This window comes from Phascolarctos cinereus, unplaced genomic scaffold, assembly GCF_003287225.1.
Source record: "Phascolarctos cinereus isolate Bilbo 61053 unplaced genomic scaffold, phaCin_HiC Scaffold_2;HRSCAF=192, whole genome shotgun sequence".
NCBI classification, from domain to species: Eukaryota; Metazoa; Chordata; class Mammalia; order Diprotodontia; family Phascolarctidae; genus Phascolarctos; species Phascolarctos cinereus.
The window spans coordinates 77,402,101-77,426,434 of NW_027555625.1; the positions used below are offsets into that span (position 1 = coordinate 77,402,101).

A 24,334-nucleotide genomic window follows, 5' to 3' on the forward strand; every position below is an offset into this window, starting at 1 on the left:
GGATCCATTCCTCATCCATATTCTTATCCTGCTAAAGATGGTAACCAAGATATCTTTCTCTTGGCTCTCAAAGCAGTCTAAGTATACTGTAGCTTCTAGGCAGGGGTTTTATATTTACTTTGTTTTATCAGGGTTTGTGTTGAAGCTGATCAGCTTGGCCAAAATGAAAAATGCAGTCTGGCTCTTTCTCCCTGCTGTGGTGCTTAAAGAATATTTTGTGATCAGAAAAACAAAATTGAAGAGTAAGCCAGTGGAAATAACTTGTTTCACATCCCTCACCTCAATCAGCAATAAAACAAACAATTCAGAGAGGCTTAATGGTTTTTATATGATAGCAGTTCATGTGACAAAGACCTGAGAGTTTTAGTGAACTCTAAATTTAGTTTGAATCAACACTGTTGAAAAGTTAACCTCATCTTATACTGGATTGAAGGGACTATAGAGTCCAGAACTTGGAAGACAACGGCCTTGTTGTTCTCTGCTCTGGCCATACCACAGGTAGGGTACTCTATTCAGTTCTCTTGCGTTTCAGGAAGAGCGTAAACTCTCTGGAGTACATTCAGAGGAAAGGAGCCAGGATGAAGAGGTGACTGGCAAGGCAAAGAAGTTGAAGAAATTGAGGATACTCAGCCTAGAGAAGAATCAGGGGACATGATAACTAACTTCAAGTATTTGGAGAGCTGGCATGTGAAATAAGGATTAGATTTGTCCAGCTTGACCTTAGAGGACAGAACTGAGTCTGGGGTGGAAGTTGCAAAGAGACAATTTAGGTTTGGTATTAGGAAAACCTTCCTAAGATTAGAACCTGTCCAGTAATAGAATATACTGTCTTGGGAAGTGATGAGTTCCTCATCACTGGATGTCTTCAAGCCAAGGCTATATGATCACTAGTAGAGGTTGTTGTCAAGCAGAGGCTCTTAATCTTTTTTGGGCCATAGACCCCTTGGGCAGTCTAGTGACAACTGTGGAACCCTTCTCAGGATAATGTTTTTAAATGCATAGAACAAAATGCATAGGTTTGCAAAGGAAACAAAAGGTTAGTAAAAATAAAGATATAATTTCTCTGCATCCAAGTTCATAGACTTTCTGAAAGCAATCCACAGATCTCAGATTAAGAACCTCTGATATAAGGAGAATTTTTATTCACACACAGCTTAGACTAGTTGTCCCTAGGATCCCTTCCAGCTGTGGGATTTCATGATTTGGGATATCAAAAGATAGTAATGAGTATACCTTTATGATGAAGATGCTGATGTTCCTAAGATAACAACAACAACAACAATAATGATAATAATAAACTAACATTTATATAGTACTTACTATGTGGCTGGTACTGTGCTGAGCACTTTATTCTCACAGCAGCACTGTGGGAGGTAGGTGCTATCATTATCTCAAGTTTACAAATGAAGAAACTGAGGCAAATAGAGGTCAAGTGACCTGCCCAGGCTCATAAAGCAAATATCTGAGGCTGGAGCTGAACTCCAGGCCCAGTGCTCTCCACCTAGTTTCCCCCCAAAGCTGGAATTTTCCAGGTGGGCTGATGTACTCTGAAAATACTTATTTTGTGCCATTGGATCTATGGATGGGTGGTCTGTATGGTCTTTTTCTGTGTATGGAGACATTCCATTCTTTTTCTCGGCTTAGTTGATTGACAGAAAGTCTTCAGTGGTTAACGTTGCACTGATAGGTTCTTGGTGGTATGGGAAAAAAAGTCAGCCTCTTTCGTCTTAGTGTCAAAATGGGAACGGGCAGCTAGGTGGCACAGGAAGACTCATCTTCTGAGTTCAAATCCAGATTTCCTAGCTGTGTGACCTTAGGCAAGTCACTTAACCTTGTTTGCTTCAGTTCCTCATCAGTAAATGAGCTGGAGAAAGAAATGGCAAACCACTCCAGGGTCTTTGCCAAGAAAATCCCAAATGGGTCACTAAGACTCGGACGCAGCTGAAATAACTGAACAACAATACAAGAAAAATGGGAAGAGAGGTATTCTGGCATTGTGAATAGCCTTGGAATCAGAAAGATTGGATCTGAATCCTGCCTCTGGCCATTGCTAGCTGTGTGTCCATGGACAAGTCATTCAACCCCTCAGAGCCCCAGCCCCCTGTACCTCTCTAAGCTATAAATCGTGGACAGTCTGTCTCTGGAGCTGGCAGTTCCCACACTGACTAAATCCTAGGTCTTTGACATAGAGGTAAGAGTTATATGAGCTCAGGTTTTTTGTTTGTTTGAATTATATGTGTTTTAGTGGCATATTTTGAAAGCTGTAAGTTACTTTTTTCACGGAAACCATCATTGTTGTCATCATCATCATCATCATTATCATTACTAGAAAGGGACGCTCTCCTTGATCTCCACTGATTTTCAGAATAAGACATGCACCAAAATTCAGGACTCATACTGTACTTGGGGGTGATGGGAATCTTGAATGGACCTGGCAGACTGGCCTTTGCGGCCCCTGTGAGTAGAGTGGTGCTTGAAGCTTCTCTGGATCCAGAGACAGCCCCTTGCTAGAAGTTGCTTCCAGCTGTGTCACAGTGGGTCCCACAAAGCACCTCTGTCTTACGATTTTTTGCTGTGAACAAATGATCCCCTTCGTGTGTTTCTTGCCTCCCTTTCCTTCTACAGTCAGCAGCTACCTTGCTTTGGAGAGCAATGGGCGCAATATCTGGAATTGGAGAACTTGGCTTTGAAACTTGGTTCTTATTGCTGCTTATTGCTTGGGTGACCTTGGGCAAATTATTCCTCAGCTTTTTCTCACCTGAAAAGTGAAAGAATCAACCTGATGCTCAATATGGTCCCTTCTAGCTCTTAATCTTATTATCCCAGGGATCCTTAGCTGAGCTTTGGGAACCATATGCCCCAACAAACTCCTTTAGTAATTGCCCACATGGTCCCATCTCTTTCTTCTCCTGCAGTTGTCTGAGCTTATGAATGTCTTGACCAAACATCCCTATAGGCCATGAATCACACCCCTTCCCGTCTCCCCCCACAGGCCGCTGCATCCTTTATATTTTAAGCCTGACCAAAAAAAAAAAATCCCTACAGGCTAGAAGGATGACTTGAATTGAATAATATGAAATTTAATAGAATTAAATATAAAATCCTACAATTAGAATAAAAAAAACTTCATAATTAAAGAATTGGGGAGGCATGGTATATTGTTATTTTAGTCACATCTGACTCTTTGTGACTCCATTTGGGGTTTTCTTGGCAGATACTGGAGTGGTTTGCCATTTCTTTCTCCAGCATATTTTATGGATGAGGAAACCGAGGCAAAAATGGTCAAGTGACTTGCCCAGTATCACACAGCTAGTAAGTGACTGAGGCCAGATTTTAACTCAATTCTTTCTGACTCCAGGCCTGGTGCTCTATCCTCTCCCTAGCTGCCCCCAAGACTATTTAGTCAGTCACTATGCTGACTTATGATGCTAAGCATCATAATACAAAGAAAGACAAAAATATGGCCCCTACCCTCAAAGGAGCTCACATCTAAAGGAGGAGATGACATGTTAAAAAAAGATGTACATACAAACTCTATACAATGTAAATGAAAGCTGATCTCAGAGAGAAGTGTTCAGTTCTGGGAATCACATTTCAGGAAGAACTTTAAAAAGGGAGAAAATGACCAGAGGAGGGTGACCAGGATGGTAAGGAGACCAAAGACCATAACATATGAGTCTTGGCTAAAAGAACCAAGGCTATTTTTGGTTTTGTTTTCTGTAGAACATAAAACATTAGAACATAAGAGGACATGATGACCATCTTCAAAGTTCAAAGGATTGCGACAGGAAAGAGGAATTATATTTACTCTGCTTCATCCCAGAGTGCAGAACTAGAACCCAAGGGTGGAAATTACAGAGGCAGATTTTGGTCTAATATAAAGGGGAAAAAAAACCTGAGAGTGAGCACCTATAGGCAGAGATGCCTCCAGAGGCAGGTTTTTAAACAAAGATTGGGTAACCGTTTGTCAAGGATGTTGAAAATGGGATTGGATTAGATACCCCCTGAGGTCCCTTCTCACTCTGAGATTCTAATAGTCAGTGTTCCATTGAAACTGGAAACTTGCCTTGATGCACCAGGGCATTAATTTCTCTTGAAGCCTGCACTGTTTATAGAGTTTGGGCAGTGTGCTGGAACAAGAACCTGACTTGGGAGCACAGGGTAGGAGTTTGAATTTTGACTCTGCTTCCTGCTACCAGTATGACCTTGGGAAACACCCTTCTTCTTGCATTGCCTCAGTTTGTTTCTCTGTAAAATGAGAGAGTTGGCCTAAATAATCTTTTAAGTTCCATTCCAACTCTTAAGTCCTATGTCGTCCCATTTCCAAGCTGGGAAATGGAGAACTGGCTTCTACTTCTCATGCCTGGTATCTACCCAGTGGCCAGGAATGAGAGGAATTGGCCCCGCTTAGTTTGTGGAATTCTTCTGAACCTGCTTACCAGACAGTTTTGGATTTTTTTTAAGAGGGAACAAACATACTTTGCAGTGGAAATTTTCAGAAGTTATCCCTGCCAGTGACCCTGCTCATGACCTCTTTGAAGACTGTAGCAAAATAACTTTGGATCAACCCCGTCTGCCAACACTCTCCATTCTCAGAAGTTTTGCCTTCTGGTACGGTTCATAAAAACCCCAAACTCCCTTCTGTTGGATGACAAACAGAGCACTCCCACTCAGGAACCCAAAGAAATTTATATTCATCCAGTGGCCTAGACATTGACATTCAGGAGGCAGCCCTGCAGAGTATCAGAAGCAGGTGGGTAGGTATGTGTTTGAAAAGCCTGTTACTAGCCAGGACTTGTAATGTCCAAATCTCTACACATACTTGTGTCACTGAAATGTATCATAGAATTTAGAACTGGAAAAATTGTCATGTTTGATTAAACTCCTTCATTTTATAAGTAAGGAAACTGAATCCCAAGAGGTGAAAGGACTTGCCCACAATCACCCAGCCAGTAACTACTGGGATTTGAACCCTGGTGTCTTGCCTTCAAGTCCAGAACTCATTCCACCCCACCGCATTGCCTTCTCAGAGGCCCAGCTTGGTGGAGGATTTTTATTTGAATTAAAATGAAATAAAAATCATTTATTAGACAATGCCATATAAATGCCACATAGAGTACAGAAGCTATGCAGAAGCCCTCAATCTGCCATCCATTCAATTTACGTTTATGATCAATGAATTAGAAAGCATTTATTAAGTGCTTACCATATACAAAATACTGCAAAATGCTTGGGATTCAAATAGAAAATCAAGACAGTCCCTGCTCTTCAGGGAGAGCACTATGTAAAGTACTGCCCTAGGTGCTAGGGATACAAATAGAAACGTAAAGACAGCCCCTGCTGTCAAGGAGCTCACATTCTAATGGAGAAAACAACACGGAAAGGATACTCCAGTTGCCAGTGGTCCTGAAGGTGCAGAAATAAAGTAATGTGTCTTCATTAATGTCATTTCCATTCGTTGCCTATCAGTTTGTAACATTGGCAGTCCCAAGGACTTTGGCGATGAAGGCTTTCTTCTCAGGGTCTTCAGTGACTGTGGCTGCTGAGGATGCCGGGACCGCAAACCCTGCCGAGGCATTTGGTAGGTCATATGTCCACAAAGGTTGCTTCCCTGAACGATGTCAGAGCTTTCATATACTCTTTCACAAAGACAAAACCAAATCATTCATTGGTGAAACTTAGATGCAATTTCTCCGCCCATGGAAGGCAACATCTGTGTCTCACATGCTTCTGAAATCATCTCTGCAGCCAAGGCTGAGCATTCAAAGAAGCCTGCAGGGTGAAGCCTCAAAACATGAGCATCATCTCTAGAGCAAATAAATTCACAGCTACCAAATATGTTTCTTTAGAGAAGCCCAGAGACTATGACAGTGCTTCTGTCCCACTAGTAGCCTGTGAGGCCAAAAAGCCCATTTGATGGTGGTATCTGCTTTGGAGCTTCCTGGGGCATCCCAATGCCTTTTGCAGAAATCAGCAAAGGGCATCAGAGTGCTGGTTGGATGGGTCCCACCGTGGGGATCAGAAGGCAAGGAGTACAGTCAGACCCTACTGGAAACAAAGTTTCTTCATGTGAACTAGTGTAAGGGAAGGCATATAAGAGTTCAGGAAAGAGAGGGAGAGCCATGTCTCGATAAATTCTGAATAACTGAGCTTCATGGAGCCAAGGGTAGATGTAAGATGGTATCAGTGTGAATGGCAAGTACATGGGACATGGAAGGAGATGCAAAGAAGTTAGAGTTGTCATTTACCCCATACACAAGAGGGTGTGAATTATAGTCACAAGAGTCAACTTGCGCTAGTGATTGTTGAAAATGCATGCATTGTTTGTAAAGAGCAATAGCAGTTACCGCATACTCCATGTGTTTAGAATGTTAGCTCCCTGAGAGCAGGGACTGTCTTCCTTTTCTATTTGAATCCCAAGCACTTAGCACTATTTTGCACATGGTAAGCACTTACTAAATGCTTTCTACTTCATTGATCATAAATGTAAATTGAATGGATGGCAGATCGAGGGCTTCTGCATAGCTTCTGCACTCTTAAGGGGTATTGGATTTTGTTCCTTCATTCACCCTGTGTGTAAGTTTTGTGTGGCTACTTGTAAGTTCCAGATTTGGGAACCAACCAATCCTGTCTTTGTGTTTTCTGGGAGAGTGGAAATACCTGGGGAGACATCACTTGTCTCTGCCCATTTGTGTGGCTAGACAAGGGATCTACAATGTCTGTATGGTTCAGTGGAGACAAGGGAATCATTTGGAAACTAGTGCTGGGTCAGAAAATTCACTGCAAGTATTTGTCATGAGGGTAAATAACTCAAGATTTTGCAATATATTTTTTTTAACTGAGGGCTCCTCCTAAGGTATACAGAAACATACATGTGTGTGCATGCATGTGTGTGTGTTATATACAGAATTTCAGCAAGGAAGAGAACACTGTAACTGACATCAAGGCATATCCAAAAGGTGGGGGGGGGAGGTAGGCAATGAATTAGTAAAATATGAGAGATCCAATTGATGTCCCCAGGATCACGATGCAGAAAGGAGCATTATAGTATAGGGGAAAGACCACTGGACTGGAAGTAAATAATTCTAGTTCATATTCTAGCTCTGCCCTTAGTAGGCAAATCACTCTCTTCTCTGGGTCTCACTTTTCTTATTTGTAAAATGAGGTAGTTAAATCAGTGGCTCTCAAAATTTGGTTAAGGACCCTTTCAGGAGGTCCTTGAGGTCAAATCTATTTTCATAATAATACAAAGATTTTTACGTTTCTGATATGGTAACTATTAGTTAATATAAGTCACCTAAACCAAAGCTCTTTGGGAAGATCTCAGTCATTTTCAAGAACATAAATAGATCCTGAGACCAAAGAGAATCTCTGCACCAAACAATCTCAAAGGTCCCTGCTAACTTTAAGAATGTTCTCCTCTAATGTGATTTGCTCGGTAAACAGACCGTATACTAGATACAGAATTAAGAGTCATTGTAGACCACAGCCAGGGAGTGACTGTGAAAAAGAGTTTTAGAAAGACCCTTCAAGTAGTCTGCCCTACATGAATTGGAGGGGGAGAGACTGGGAGGTAGGAGGCAGAGCTGATAAAGTAATCGAGGCATGTGTCAGGATCCCTGGAAGAGACTAAAAGGCGTCAGGAGGCGTGTCTAATGTCAGTTTAAAAAAATCAACTTCCTAACACTCAGAGCTGTCCCAAAGTGGACTTCATTCTCTTAAGAAGAGAGAGGATTCTCCATAAGTGGAATTCTTCAAGCAGAAGTTGGAAAACTACTTGTCAGAGATGTTGTAAATTCCTGCTCAGGCACAGTTGCCCTCTGAGGTTCCTTCCAAGTCTGAGTTTCTGGGATTCAGTAAGTGGTCCCTAGGCTGGATTGTATGGCCTTCCATTGATTTGCATTCACTTGAGGCATTTCCCCATCATAGGTGCCCAAGTGGGACAAATAAGACCAGACAGAGGCCCTTAAGCAAATAGCAGCCCTAAGGTTAATCAATCAACAAACATTTATTAAGTGCCATCACTGTGCCATGGACTGCACTAAGCACTTGGTGTAATGAACTTGATAGAATAACTTGGCAAATGAATGAAACAATCCCTGCTCCCAGAGAGAGGAGCTCCTGACATAAGATGTTAGAATTTAGAAGTGGCAAATACCTTCATCATTTGGACCAAAGTGAGGGGGAAGAAGATGTTCACAGCTCTCTAGGAGTGGGGAGGAGAAGAGATACAAGAGGAAATTTAGGTCATAGAAAACCAAAAGGTATCAATATTTATTTTTTAAGATAAAAATAATTTTATTACTAGCTGTGTGACCCTAGGCAAGTCACTTAACCCCAATTGCCTTAAAAAAAAAGATAAAAATAATTTTAAAAGAAAAAAATCATCTAGTGTGACTCCTTAATTTCAGAAGATGAAATGATGATGGCTCTGAGAATTCAAGAGCTTTGAACCTTGCCTAGAGGGAGACATGACTCTACCATCTTTACCTTCCAGCCTTCTCCTGCCCCAATAAATGACTGTGAATAAATAATACAAATGTTAGTTCATTTCCACTTTACTACGAGTCAGGAGGCTCAAGTTCAAGGCCTGACCGTTAACATCACACAGTTCCTACCCACTTAGTCTAGTCAGGGATAGGACACAGATAGCTAAAGGATCAAAGAAAGCTTGAAGGAAGAAGTCAAATTTTGCATTTTAAATGAGGTAGGAATTCCAGAACCAAAGATGGGGAGGACACCATGAACATAGACACAGAGGGAGAGAACAAGGTGTGCGTAGGGCACAGAGAGTTTGATTCAAACTCATAGTGCATGGAAGGAGTAATATGAGATGAGGCGGAAGATGAGGTAGAGACTTGTGGGTGTGGAGAGCCTTGAATGCTAAGGAGTTTTAACTTTATTCAAGTGGCAATAGGGAGCCACTTAGGATTTTTGAGTCTGGGAGTGAGGATCAGATCTATTCCAAAGAAGTATGAGGAAGAGAAGAGACTGGACTGGGAAAGGTTATTACAACAGTCCAGACAATGGAGGCAAAAGAGAGGAGAAAACAGAAACTAGAGATTTTTCAGAGGTGGACCTTGGAACAGGAAAAGTTTGAACTTAACCTTGCCGCCTCTCTGGGTCTCCTTTTCTTCCTCTGTAAAAGGGGGCTGATAATCCCCACCCTACTTCCTTCCTAGAGCTATAATTAGATCAAATGAGCTGCTGGACATGAAGCATTTTGACCCTGTAAATTGCTATAGAAACATGAGCCACTATTCCTTTCTTAATTTCCTTTGAAAATGTGAACATGACCATTCTGACCAACTGTCAGTTTGAGCTGAGACCAGTTCTTGGCTTCTGCCCGGTTCACTTTTGCAGGTGATTATCCTCCCTCAATCTCTGTAAGAGCAAGTCCCTTTTTTTTCTTTTCTTTTCTTTCTTTTTTTTTTTTTGCGTTGCCAGAGTAACCTTCTTATTCTACCTCAAGCCCATGTAACACATGACCCATCCGTCGCCACGGAGATTGGGTCTGCATGCAAGATACTGCTGATTCCCCTGCCAGCTCCTCTGGGCCATTGAATGGAGACAGTGAGGAGAGTTAATTAAGGGTGAAAAAATATTCTGAGACTCCTTTTATATACTAGATGGAATTCAAGTAATTGGATGCTTATGCAGAAGGCAAATATGAATTCTATTTCCTCATTAGTTGCCCACTGGGAGAACAGAGGGGGGTGACTGAGCATCTCTATTGGTATCTGAAAGAGTGTCCCCATTCACTGCTTTATTCATTCAATAAATGCTCATCGAATACCTACTAAGTGCATTCATTCTGTTAGACTTGTTTCTAAGAGAGAGTTGAAGGAACAGTGGACTTAGGAGTGAAGTCCTGGGTGTTTGCCGATACATTCATTCAGTATGCAGCCAACTTTTATTAAGGATTTGGCTGTGTAAATCACTATGACTCAACCTGACTGTGACACTAACTAATTGTGTGACCCCAGGAAAGTCGCTTCACTTCTCTGGGGGTTTCCTTGTCTGTGGAATGTCGGTTTAGACGACTTCTAAAGACCCTCCCAACTCAGAATGTCTGGTCCTGCGGTTCCTCACTCTGTCTGATATTTGGGGCCCTCGCAAGGCAGTGACCTGTGTAGCCCAGGCGTTTCGTGAGTGAATGAATTTTATAAGCTCTTTGTATTACTGTCGGTGAATTGAAGGAACTGTTGGCTAACTTTGGTTGTGAGAATACTTTCAGATTCTTATTTTGTTCCAGTTCAGCAGTTTTAAGCATAAGCCTTTGTTCTTATGCAAATTAATTCTCTGCTGGTTGTGGGAATTTGGGATTTGTTTTTTAAATCCTTTCATTCTGTTTGTAATTCAGTTTTAGAAAGTGATACTTCTGGGTGGTTAGTTTGGGGTTAAGCAAATCAGTACCATCTCTGCCCGCTCCGTTTTGTGGGTGTGGTGTGGTGTGCAGTAAATGACATGATCAAATTCTGTGGGGTATGGCTCAGTATGAATCAGCGCAGTGATTTGGCAACCAGAAATGCTAATTTAATCTTGGGTTGCTTTAGTGGAAAGAAGACAAGTGTCCTGAGCAAGGGGCCGATATGCAATCATTCAGTCAATCAACAAGCATGTGTTAAGTCACTACTATGTGCCAGGCACTGATCTAGGCCCTTGGGACACAAAACAAATGTGAAACAGGCTTTGCATCCAGGTGGGGAGAGGGGCCAGGAGCTAGATATTCACAGACCAAGAACTAGAGGGGATATATACAAAAGAAGAACCAGTGACTGGGGATATCAGGAACACCCTCTTGAACAAAGTGTCACAAACTCAGCTTTCAAGGAATCTCAGTGTTCCAAGAGGCAAAGGCAAGGAGAGAAAGTCTCCTAGAAATGGGGAATGACCTATTCGAAGACATGCATGAAGAAAATGGATTACGGTGTCTAGGGAACAGCAAGCAGGTCAGTTGGTATAGAGGGTAGAGTTCATGAGGAGCAGAAATGTGGAATCAGCCTGGAAAGACAGACTAGAGCTAGACTGTGAGGAGATTCGCATGTCACAGGGGTTTATCTAATCTTCTACAGATAATGGGGTCCCACTGAAGTCTCCTGAGCAGAGGAATGTCGTGGTCAGACCTGAGTTAGGAATATCATTTTAGCAACCATATGGAACATGAACAAGATCGGGAGAGAGACTATATGGAGGGAGACCAGTTAAGAGAATATGACAGTTGTCTCCATGAGAAGTCATGAAGGCCTGGACTAGAATGGTTCTGGTTTAAAAGAGAGAGGAGACAGATGAGATAGATGTCGACTTGGCAACCGACTACATATGGAGGAAAACTGAAGAGTCAGGGATAATTCCCAGGTTGGGAACTTGGATGACTAAATGTTCCAGCTGGCTTGTGCCTAGGTCAGGCCCTGTCTGAAGCATTGTGCTCCGTTCTGGACCTCACATCTTGGGAAGGCTGTCTGGGTGGAATGTGTAGAGAGAAAGATCAGTGGACTGGACACCTGCCACAGGAGGACCACTTAATGGAATTTATGATATTTAGTCAGGAAAAGAAATAGGGGAGGGACGTGATCTTTGTTTTTAGACATTTGCAAGGGAATCGTGAAGACAACTTGACCCACTGAAGGCAAACCCAGGACTTTCCATTTACTTTTTATGTATCTTGTACATACTTACTTACATACACATTGTCTCTCCCTTCAGAATATGAGCTCCTTCAAGGCAAGGGATTGTTTTTGTCTGTCTTTGTATCTTCACTTCCTAACATGGGTGCTGGGCATATAGTCAGCACTTAATAAGTGCTTATTGACTTGACTAGCCAAAGAAAGCTGGCAAGGAGACTTAGCTTCGATGCAAGAAAACATTTTCTAACAATTTGAACCATACAAAGTGGAAGAGGCTGTCTTGTGAAATGATGAGTTCTCTAGAGTTGTGGGTGTGCACACAAATTCTGGACAGGCGTTTGTCAAGAATAGTGGAGATGGGCTTTCTGCTCATAAAGGATATTACATAGGATAATGGGTTGTGTTTATATTTAGGACATACTGTTACTGTAGCAGAAGTACATTGTTTTTGCTTATGAAGCCATGTCATTGGTTCCCTAATGACTATGCCCTTCAGATCCTTCAAGAGGTAGGGATTAAGCTAGGTGTCTTCTTTGGTCCCTTCAAACCATTAACTATTAGAATTTGATGATGAACTATATTATCATTCACACGTGTTTTGGGTAATAGTTTCAATTCAGATCAAGTCGCTGATGGCCATAATAAGAACATAATCTCAAAATTCAGTGATTTCTGTGTGTTCAATTCAGAACCAATGGCTTTGGGCAAGGAGAGCCACTCCAACAGGACAATCCTGTATTATAAATGTTTAAGTGAACTCTCTGTTTTCTTCCCTTTCCCAGTCATGTGTCCCAGAAAATTTCTTAGCTGTAAGATTTTAAATCTGCCTCTTTGCAACTTGAACCCAGAACTTACAGTTCTAACCCCTGGGGCTTCTTAACAACTCTTTAAATACTTGGAGAGAAGGCCTCGGGATGGAAAATGCTGTCCACATCCAAAGAAAGAACTATGAAAGTTGAATCGCTATCAGTTATTTTTACCTTCTGTTGAGTTTTGTTTCATCTTTCTGATGGTTCCTCCTATTGGTTTTAATTTTTACTTACAACTTCACTAATGTGAAAATATGTTTCATGGGTATGTAAATGTAAAGTCTGTATCAGATTGTGCGCCATCTTGGGGAGGGGGGGGAGGAAGGGGGAGAAAAATTTTCAACTCAAAAGCATATGGAAGTGATTGTTGATAAATCAAAATAAATTAATAAAATTAAAAAATAAATAAATACTTGGAGAGAGATGTCATGCCCCTTCCCCCTAGCCCCAACCTTCTCTTCTTCAAGTTAAACATCCTCAGTTCGTTGGTCCTTCGCCATCCTAGTAGTGCTCCTTTGGTGGCTTTCTAACTTATCAATATCCTTCTTCAGGTATGGTTTCCTCATCTTCTGTAAAATTAGTGGGCTGGGCTAGATGATCTTGACGATTCCTTCCAGCTTCAATGTTCTATGATTCTCTAATATTCAAAGGATGACTTTGGTAGATCTGCTCCTTACTTATAGCATTACTCATTTCTGATTTTTAAAAGCCTTATATTTATCATTTAATGAATCATGCATGATACATAGGATAATTGGTTATATTTCTATTTAGGACATGAAAGCCTGTGCCATCTTCTTAGCAGAAGGACATTGTTTTGCTTATGAAGTCATGTCATTGGTACCCTAATGACTATGCCCTTCAGACCCTTGGTGAGGAAATTGAATGTTATTAAACATTAATGAGAGCCTAGACAAAGATCAAACAGCATTAAATCTCATTAGCGCAGTGTGGGGAATCTGACCGATTTGACTGCAATGATAAAAGATGACTGCCTTTAAAAGTAAATGCCAGATGTGTGGATGCTGGTTAACATACTGATATTAATGATGCCTTTGGATCTTTATTTTTATTAATTAAAATAATTCCCATTTCTACAGCTCTTTACAATTTACAAAGTGCTTTCTTCACAGTAGCCCTGTGAGGCACAGCTATTATTATCTCCAATTTTACAGACAGGAGAAATGAGGCCCATAAAGACAAAATGACCTGCTCAAAGTTGTGTCATTAGAGTCAGAATGGGGACCGAAATCACATTTCCTGACTTGAGGTCAAATATCCTCTTGACTATGTCACAACAGCTGAGATGACAGAAAGTTCTAAAGATGCTGGGCAGAAGTTGAAAACCTGGAGATGCCAAGAGAGGAAAAAAAGACTTGGAGAGCATCATTTGGTCCACCCCTTGTTTTAACAGATGAGGAAACTGAGGCTCACTGGTTTGCCTCATATCAGACAGCTAGGGAATGGCATAGCTAGGACTGGAAGCAGATATTCTGACACCCAGCCAGGACTCTTTACATCCTGCCATTCCCCCAGTCACCTGCCACCTCATTTCTCCTCAGGATACATGAGCCTGCTTGAGCCCAGAATTTCTAAGGAAATAAATGTTTAATTGAAACATCTATTGTTGAATTAAGTCAGGATTTGAGCCCAGTGATCCTGTCTCCAAATTCATCTTTCTTTTTACTAAACTACATTCCTACTCCCATAGAATCCTAGGAGAGATAGCAGGTTAGAACCAGAAACATATAAATATAATAATAACAATAATAGCTAGATTTATATAGCACTTACTGTGTTCCAGGCCCTGTACTAAGTGTTTCACAATTATCTCATTTGATCCCCATGATAACTCTGGGAGGTAGGTGCTATTATTATACCCCATTTACAGCTGAAGAAATTGAGGCAAATATAGGTGAAATGACTTGCCCAGGGTCACACAGCTAATAAGTGTCTGAGGTCAGATTTGAATTCAGGTCTTCCTGAACAATAGCAGAAGTCAGTAGTTGCAAATAGGGATATCCCATTCAAAACAACTACAAATTGCCTGTCACTCCAACAAGGCACACACAAGACCTATATAGATACAATTAAAATTCATTCCTTAAATAAAGAACAACATAAATAACTGTAGGGAAAGTCAATCATCAAGGCTGAATTACATCAATATAATAAGTCATTCTACTACCTAAACTAATTTCCTCTTTTTGTGTTATGCCACTCAGCCTGCCAAGAACGATACTTTATAGAGCTAGACAGTACTAATGAATTCATTTGAAATATAAGGGAAATCTTGAAAAACAAAAGAATAAAGGGAGAATCATACTCCAAGGCCTCAAAATATACTCTAAAGCAGTAATCATCCAAATTAAGCTACCATCATCCAAAGTAATTATCCAAATTACCAGCCAAACAATAGGAAAGTAGAGCAGAAGAATAGACTAGATAAGGAAGAAACTATCTGTCCTTGGTAGTGTAGGAACCAAGTGCTGTCTTCCCCTTGTCTTTGCCTCAGTGCTGATAAGACTGTACCAGCTATGCTCCCTCGATATGTCTCTTTCTGCCTCCTACAAGCTAGCCTTGCATCCTTAACTCAAGTAATCAGCAAACCAAATTAATCAATTTGAAGAATGAATCTCACCACGGTCAGGGGCATGCTTTTTAATAAATCCCGTTTAGACAGCATCATACACATTGCACCTCAACTGACACCCTCCCTCTAGTTCCTTCTGGAGGTGTGAAAATAACCTTGGGTCGTCCAAGGCTCAGCTAGCAGGATGCCAGCTCTGGCAGATGAAAAAAATGTTCACTGTGGGCCAGAAGACACACTGTGTCTCTCATCCCAGAATACATTTGGCTAAGTGTAACGCTTATCACCAGAAGATTTGTTGATGATGAATTGTTTTGGCCAAAGTGCCTCATGAAGACTGAAGCATAGAGGGATTAGGACCTATGATGGTGGAAGGAGTACCATACTGTTAAAATTATCAAGTATCCAGGCTGATCTGATATGGCAGGGCATATACTATGCCCTGCTTGAAAGCCTTGTAAAGGCCAGAAACTCGACTTCCAAAGGAGGCAGAGCCAGACCTGACTTTACACAAGAAGTGCCAGCTCTCTTACTTATTGTATGACTTTGGACAAGTCAGCTTCCACTCCCCGGGCCTCAGTTTTCTCATCTGTAAAATTGGGGGTTTGGACAAAATCCTTTCCTTATGTCCCATCTAATGCTGTCCTGGTCAGACCACCTCTGAAATACTACATTCAGTTCTGGGTTCTGGGCTGTCCATTTTAGGAAGGACATTGGCAAATACAGAGGATGGTGATGGAAGCAGCACATGTAGGGGGAGAGGCAGCACTTCTGCAATCAGAGACCTGGAACCCCACTTGCAAAGGTAGAATCAACAGGATTTGGCCAACTAGGATATGGGGGGAGAAAGAATAAGGACTTGAGGATGACACCTAAGTTGCCAGAGCCTGGGTGACTGGGAGGATGGTGTGCTTGACAAGAAGAAGTGGAGGCAAAGGGGAGCATGACCCTTCAAGTGTTTGAAGGCCTCTCCTCAGGAAAAGAAAGGAGATTTAACAGAGAAGGGGAGTGGAGATATAGGACAATAGCTAGCAGGGAGAGTGGAATAAAGTGAAGGTTTTAAAGAATGAGGGAGAAATGGGCATCTTTGTAAGGCAGCAGAGAAGGAGCCAGTAGATAAGGAGAGATTGAAGATTAGAGAAAGTGGGGGCAATAGAGGACACAATCTGCCAGAGATGACAGGAAGGGATAGGATGTGCATGCAGAGGGTTTTGCCTTAGCAAGCAGAAGGAGATGTCAAAAAAGAAGGAAATCAATGTTGGCTGGAGTTATTGGAAAAATTTGAGAGTTCTTTTCACTTTTCAAAATTGCCTCATCTCTGGAATCTGATTTCTTCAGGCACAAAGATGGGTTTTAAGTATTTATCACTTATGTAACAGTTTATAAATTGAATAGAGGAGACTTTTAAGCTTGTTTGGGGTATAGAGGACAGCATTAAAGTCTCCAGTCACTCTCACGTTCAGGAAAGGAAGATTCATGCTTGGGCGTGAGCTGAGAAAGGCTCCCGGAAAAAATTGGCATTAACAGTGTGGGCTTATTGTGAAATGTGGAATGGTATCTTTTTATTAAAAAGCAAACCTGGGGTGCCTAGCACAAATTCTTGTCCAGCGTCCATGTGGGCTTGTGCCCTGTAAGCATGTTTTATTGAACTATGACAAGAGAAAACTCAATGAAAAACTAATTTCCTGTGTTGGGACTGAGGGAGCTGTACCGATATACTTACCCAGCCTGAAGTCCTGACCTCAGCAACCTCTGCAGTCCCTGCTCATGGGTTTCCTACTGTTTTCTACTGTTCCAGAGAAATTCTTAAACCAATTCAGGCTCTTAAATCGCATCAGCTGTTTTTTCTATTCATCACCTACCTGGTATTTGCACTAGTTCTGTGAGTTAGGCAAGGGAAAGAATATCAGCATCAGTTTGCAGAAGAGAAAACAGAGCAGTCTAATGGAATGAAGAAACTCACTGGATTTGGGGTCAGCAGACCCGGGGTCTGCCTCAGCTTTGTCACTGACTTACCATTTGACAGTGGGCAAATTCCTTTCCCCTGCCGAGCCTCAGTTTCTTCCTCTGTGAGGCAGTAATAATATTACTCACACTTTCTGCTTTTCAGGATAAGAACCTTAGAGTGCAATAGAAACAGTTTTTATCAGTCTCCTGAGATCTCCTAGGAGAATCATGCATCAAAATGACATCTTCTGGTCTGATCTATTGATTGGGACATGTTTCCTCTTCTCTCTCTATGGTTGTAATCATATAACTCATATTTTTATAGCACTTTAAGGTTTAAAAAGTACTTTTCTCTTGAAAGGTCTGTGATATAGGGAGCAAAAATATTAGCCACCCTTTGCACAGGAGGAAATTGTAAGCCCAGATTTGGAAAATGATCTACCCAATGTCACACGGCAAGTTAGTAAACAGAGATAGGCCTAGAATCCATGGCTTCTTAATCCAAATACAAGGGGTTTCTCCCTATACCATGTGACTACATGCCATAGCTACTGGCCATCCAGTTGTTCATCACTGGTTTGTTGACTTTTAATATACAACGAATCACAGATGGACACTGAGCACATAAGAAACATTTTTGCCCATGTATGTCCAGATTGCTGAAGGAAGAAATGGCAATAACTCCAGTATCTTTGCCAAGAAAACTCCACGGACAATATTGGTGGACTATGGTCTACGGCGTCAAAAAAAAATTGGACATGACTGAACAACCACCACAGATGTCCAATTTGTACCCCCAAATCCAGGTTACACAGTGAAGATCTCATCTAGGTTCCAATTAGCTGCAGGATTTTGGTTTTGTGTTTTGTTTTTTGGTTGGTTTTGTTTTTTGGGTTTTTTTGGTATACCTGTAACAACCAGATGCAAATGGGCATCAGATCAGTTTTATTTGGGGTCTAGGTGGGGCTAGGCACTCGTCCATTTTCCTTACTATTGATCAGCAAATACTTTCTAAATGGTTGATTTTGTGGTGTAAGTGGCCACATTGGAAAAGTAAAAGATGACCCCATATGCAAAACTTACATATCTGAAGACAAATTTATTGGAATGATATTTTGGGGTATAGTTGCTGGGAGTTTGGTCTCTCAGTAAGATACAAGCATATAGTTGCTAGATCCCTTTCATTTTCAGTAGTGGACGTGTTCTTCTAGTCCCGTCCCATGTCTCATTTCAAACGGACTGTTCGTTCTACTGATGTAAGTTCTACACTTAGGAGTCACATCCGCAAGAAGACAGTGGCCCCAGGAGGGAAATGCTGTCACTCCCATGTCTAGGAGTGGTCACTTTTCTCCTACTGTGTGCTATGAGGTTCTTGTCATTTTTCCTAACTTCCAAGCTTTATACCCTGTGGAACTGAGGGAGTCAGAAACCAGCCTTCAGTTTTACTTTATAGGTAACTCTTTGTTTTCATAGACCTTGAGCCTGGGTTCTGCCTACTGTCCCAGAGAAACAGCATTAGGAAGATTATATTTTGGACCTATAGTTTGAGGACAGAGAAGCCTTACTTAATCATAGGTTAATGAGAAATAAAAGACCATTAGAGTATTTTAACAAAAGCAAAGTTAATGGTAAATAATCCTAGTGAGAGTCAGCTAAGTGGTATAGTAGGTAATGCACTGGACCTGAAGTCATGAAGACCTGAATTTAAATGCAGCCTCAGGCACTTATTAGCTGTGCAACCCTGGGTAAGTCATTTAACCTCTGTCTGCCTCAGTTTTCTCATCTGTAAAATTGGGGAAATAATAGCACCTACTTCACAGGATGGTCATGACATAACATATAATGTTTTACAAACCTTGAAGCACTATATAAGTACTATATGTTAGAAAAAGAGAGAGGTATGTTTTCATATTCTAATACAAATATTAAAATCACACATATCAGAGCACATAGTCATACAGAGATCATAGGATGAAAGAAGCCTTTGGTATAGTACTTAAGGAATCTGTTTCTCTACTTTAATCACTGTTAAGTGCCAGGCACTGTGCAAAGTGATAGAGATATAATTAATTACATAAAAACAAGGTAGTCTCTGCCATCAAAGAGCTTACTTTACATACCAGTAGGGGAAAAAACACATATTGAGGGTGAGGGAGGAGGGTGACCAGAAAAGAGTGTTTTGGCTCAGAAAGTCAGGATTGGTAAATTGAGTCATAGAGCAATTGGCTGGCATGTCCTTTGCAGGTATGTAAAAAGCATTTTGCAAACATTAAAATATTACATAAATGTTAAGTCCAGCCAACAAGCATTTATTTATGTCAGCTTTACAAATATTATCTCTTTGATCCTCGCAACAACCCTGAGAGGGAAATGGTATTACTGCCCCATTTTACAGTGGAGGAAAGTGAGGAAGAGAGCACTTTAGTGACTTGTCCAAGGTCACGCTGTTAGGAAGTATCCAAGGTCACATTTGAATTCAAATCTTCCTGACTCCAGGCTCAGTGCTCTATTCACTGAGTCACCTAGTACTCAGTGGGGTTTAGGGATAAAACAATTTCTAGCCAAGTCAATATACACTACTTGGGGACAGGTAGCACTACTGTTGATTTACAGGAAGTCAAGATAAGGCAATTATACATTTCCATTTGCTAAGTACCTCTCTTTTGTTCTAAATAAGGAAAAGCAATCTTTAGACTTCCAAGTAGAATTTATCTATATCATTGTGAGGGGGGGAGGTTCTTGGCGAGATAGGTTTTCTTTAAATGATTGTCTGAAAGGGGGGAAAAATACTAAGAGTTTTAATATGGCAAAAAGGAGATGATTGTGATATTTGTTCATTTACACAACTATTTCAGTGGTTAATCAGAGAAAACAGGACATGAGTGTAATTGTCAATCATATCAGTTGCATCACATATCACATGCTCCTCCTAAAAGAAGAGGTGCTTATAACCCAGAAGGGATTTCCTTTTCTTTGCAGTTGCTTGTGAAATGTCTTCTAAATCTAGAGTAAAGCTAATAAAAGAAACCTCCCAAAGTATTTGATCGGGTTATACTTTTATGATCCCCACTCATTATTCTCATTCCCAACAAGTCAGCCCAATATGGGCTGGGATCAGAAGGGAGGGGCTATGTGGGGAGAGGGTAAGAAGACCTATAGCTTCAGCTGGAAGAAAACAGGTAAACAGAGAAGGGCAGAGGGAGTTTTCTCATTTCACTAAAAAGTTCCTTAATCACAATCACCTTAGTGTGAAGTATGCAATAAGTGAGGGAAAATAATTCGCTGACTTTGGAGTCTGAGGCCCTCAACTGGTCATAGCCACTTTCAATTGTTCTTATGTATTTATCCCATTCTAATTGTATTGTAGTTATCTGTGTCCTGCCTTCTGGGAACTTGTCACTTATTACTGTGTATTAGAGTTATCTGTGTCTCACCACCCCCTCCCCCCACCCCCCCATCTGAACTGTGAGCTTCTGGAGCACAGATTTTGATGTCTTATCTACTTTTTATCTGCCGTCACTAAGCATAGTGTTTTGCACCTAGGAGATGCTCAATTAGTATTCCTTTAATTGAAATAAATTGAATTATTCAAGCCTCTCCTTGACTGTATGTTGGGCTTTATTCATCTCTGCATCCGCTCATGCTCAACCATGCTAACTAAACACCATGCTCTGGACAAAGTGGGCACTAAACAGATGTTTGGTGGGTGCATTAATGAATCATTTCCAATCCCTTCTTCCCTTGGGTTATGATTTGTACTTCATGACTATATCTTTCTGTCCATTTCTCACAGGTGAAGGAGGCCATGCAGAGAATCCATGACAGGGGCAACATAGGAAAATTAATTTTGGATGTAGAAAAGGCCCCGACTCCCTTGGTGAGTATGGAGCACTGAGTGTGCAAACATAAGTTATGGGCAAATTCTATTACCTGATCCCACTTCCTAATGAGAAAAAACAGTGTCCTTTGATTGGTAGGTCTGGACGTATAACCTGTCTGCAATGTGCTTCTTTCCACTTCTTTCTACAAGCTCCCTCCTTTAGCAATCTCATTCAGACCCATGAGTTTAATTACTGAATGAGTGTTGTTTCAGACAAACTGAGACCTGGGAAAGACCTTAGCTCAAAAAGGCCAAGGTCTCCCACTGCATCCTGGGCCATCTCTCTCCCATCAAACTGTGAGTTCCTTAAGAGCAGGGACTGGTTTTTGCCTCTCTTTGTATCCCCAGCACTTAGCGTACCTGGCACACAGCAGGTGCTTATTAAATTTGTGTTGACTAGAACTGGCAGTGACTTTATAAGTCATGTAGTTAGGTCCTCTCCTTTTACCAAAGAGGAAACCAAGACCCAGAGAGTGTGAGCAGCTTGCCTGAGGTCACCGAAGTATTAAGGGCAGAAGCAGGATTTGTACTCGGGCTCTCTGGCTCCAAAACCAGTACTCTTTCCTCTGTCCCAGCACATCTCCACTTTAAGTGTTACAAAGCTCTTTTCTTCAAACGACTCTGTGAGGTAAGTTGTCCTACTATGATTATTACCATTTTACATTTAAGCAAACTGAGGCCCACACGAAGTGACTTGGTCAGAGTCACACACTTTAGGTCCAGTGTTTTTCTTTATGCTGCACCACCAATCCACCCTGGATAGGACAGGTAAGGCAAAGTCCCTGCCCTCAAGAAATCTGCAATTTACTCTAATAAGTCTATGAGCCTGGCCACTCTACATAAGATGGGGATGCTGTCATACAGCCTGTGCCTTTGACACAAACCCATTGTCCCTTCTGGATCCTCTCACCAATTTCCAGGGTCAGTGCTCCAAAGTGCAAAGAGAGGATATCAAGTCTTTTTCCCTGTGCCTGGAATGTTGTCCTTCACTCTTTGCCTTTTTGATTCTTGTCCTTCCTTTGAAACCCACCTCAGCTGCCTCCTCTTCCAGGAAGCCTTCCTGATCCCTCACAGTCACCTGCCACCAGCCTTCTGTCCCCAGAAGGGGGACATCATCACCCTTTGTTTTACCTCTCTATTATGCTTTTTTTGTAATATTGTTCATATTGTGAGCTCCATAAGAGCCTCATTTAACATGTTTTCTCACATACAGTGGGTGCTTAAATAATACTTGCTGAAAAAAGGAACAAACACAAGTGATTGAATCAGGGGGCTTAGTAGAGGTCATTCAAGATCAATGGTCATCCTTTATTCCAAGGCCTACTATAAGTCCTAGATTGTTTTTCTTTCCTGCCTGGGTTAAGGCTGACAAGTCCTATAACTTACAAACAAAATGAGCATCTGCCTCCAAGTGGCTGCTATTGAATTTCTGTATTGTTTGTATTGAATGTCTGTAATCAAGGTAAAACTATCCTATCCGTTTCTGTTTATTTGATGGGAAGCAAGCCGCTTCAGGGAGCCCTGCCAGTTCTTGGAACATTCTCAGAAATCTTATTGCCCATAAGTGGTGAAACTGAGGAGAGGCCACTGAATGCAGTGGAGAGAAAACTGCTGGGTGTCAGGAGACTGGGTTTTAAGGCTCTGTCTTGCTATCAACTCACTGTGTGACCTTAAGAAATGGCTCCTCGGGCCTCATTTTCCACCTCTTTAAAATGAGTGGGCTGATTTTCTATGATCTTCCTTCTAGATCTAATATTTAGTGATTTTTAGTTGGTGCCAAAATGCCTAATCAACTACTATTGGTAGAGACAACAACCTCCACTTTGATAGTTCCTTCTTACTCTGTAAAGAGTTTTTTAGATCATTGAAGTTTGTGTGTATGGCATCGTAGAGTTGGAAGGGACTCCGGAGATTATTGAGATAATGCCTCACAGTGGGTGGAGCTGCTCTCCAACAAGTGGTCACCCAGCCTCTTCTCCAACACTTCCAGTGACAGAGAATTTACTGCTTTAAGAGGCGGCCCATTCCATTTTTGGACAGCTCCAGTAGTTAGGAAATTCCTCCCTTTCTGGCTCCCCATAACCTCTTCTCCATTGCTCCAAGCAATGCCTTTGGGGCCAAAGCAGACCAAGTCTCATCTCTCTTGCATATGGCCATGTGCCCCAAAGTCACCTCATCTCCAGAATGAGGGTCGTTATTTTTTTTAACCAGTCCACACCTGGAATGGTCTCAGTCCCCCTCACCAAGCAGATTGCTCTTCTCCGAGCTTCCTTACTCTAGTTTGTCAGTATCCTTCTTAAAATGTTATACTTAGAACTAGACACCTGATGTGGCCCAATCCGGGCAGAGTACAATGGGATTATTCCCTGTCTAGCTCGGAACACTATGCCTCCATCAAGTCCAAGGTCGCATTAGCTATTTTTACTCTTGCATCATCCATTTGACTCAGATTGAGCTTGGAATCTGCTACAACTCCCACACATTTTTTGTTTGAACTGCTTTTGACCAATATTTTGTAGCCATCTTTGTTTCATGCCTTTCTTTTCATCTTTTGTATCCTTAACAAAGTAGCTATAATAGCTAGCATTTATGTAGCACTTTAAGATTTGAAAAGCACATTCCATTTCTTATCTCATTTGATCCTCACAAAAACCCTGTGAAGTAGGTGCTATTATTAGCCCCATTTTTACAGATAAAGAAACCAAGGCACAGAGAGGTTAAGTGACTTGCTTAGGGTCACATAGCTTGTAAGTGTCTGGGACAGTATGAAATTGGTAAATTAGAAAGCTCTCTGTGAAGCTTCTTGGTTCACTTTTTTCCTTCCTTATCATGAGAATTTCATTTTTGTGAGATTCTTATCTCTCTTGAGCTGCCTTCTCTTTAGAGGCTAAGGCCATGAGGTCTTTTCTTTACTTTCTCTGAACTCTTTGAAATCTACTTGTCTAAGTTCCAGGATAAGCACAAAGTAATGACCAGTGTTTGCCTCCTTATAGATCATAAACAACTCTAAGATGACCGGGTTCCTGCCTTCCTAAGATTGGCACCATTTTACCATTAATTTCTCCTTGCTGTCAGAAGCAGGTCCAGAATAGTAGTTGCCCTCATTCCTTCTTATACTTTTTCAAAGATGAAAATTATCAGCAAGGCAGATAAAGAATGTATCAGCCACTCTACTCTTGTTAGAGAGTAGGCTCCAGCAGGTATCAATAGAGTTAAAAGCCTCCATCACTATTGTTTTTGGTTTTGCCTCTATACCAGCTATGTGATCTGCATTAGGAGCTGATTGTCCATCTTTTCCTTTTGACCCAGTAGTCTATAATGTGTTACCATCAGGACTATGAATAAGAGGAGGAGCTTGCAAAGAGACAATTTTCTGCTCAATGTAAGGGAAAATGTCCTAACAATTAGAGCTGTCCTGGAGGAAGGGAGCCTATCACTGGAGGTTTTCAAGCCAAGGCTGGACGACCACTTAGAGACGGTA

General features: G+C 41.4%; 1 protein-coding gene across 1 annotated transcript in view; it reads left to right on the top strand.

Moving 5' to 3' along the window:
- VAT1L (vesicle amine transport 1 like) overlaps nucleotides 1–24,334 on the top strand; it is a 111,532-nt gene that overhangs the window by 83,567 nt on the left and 3,631 nt on the right. The window contains exon 8 of the mRNA XM_020964872.2: nucleotides 20,767–20,850. Coding sequence (XP_020820531.1) covers nucleotides 20,767–20,850 — 84 coding nt within the window. The remainder of the gene's footprint in view (nucleotides 1–20,766; nucleotides 20,851–24,334) is intronic.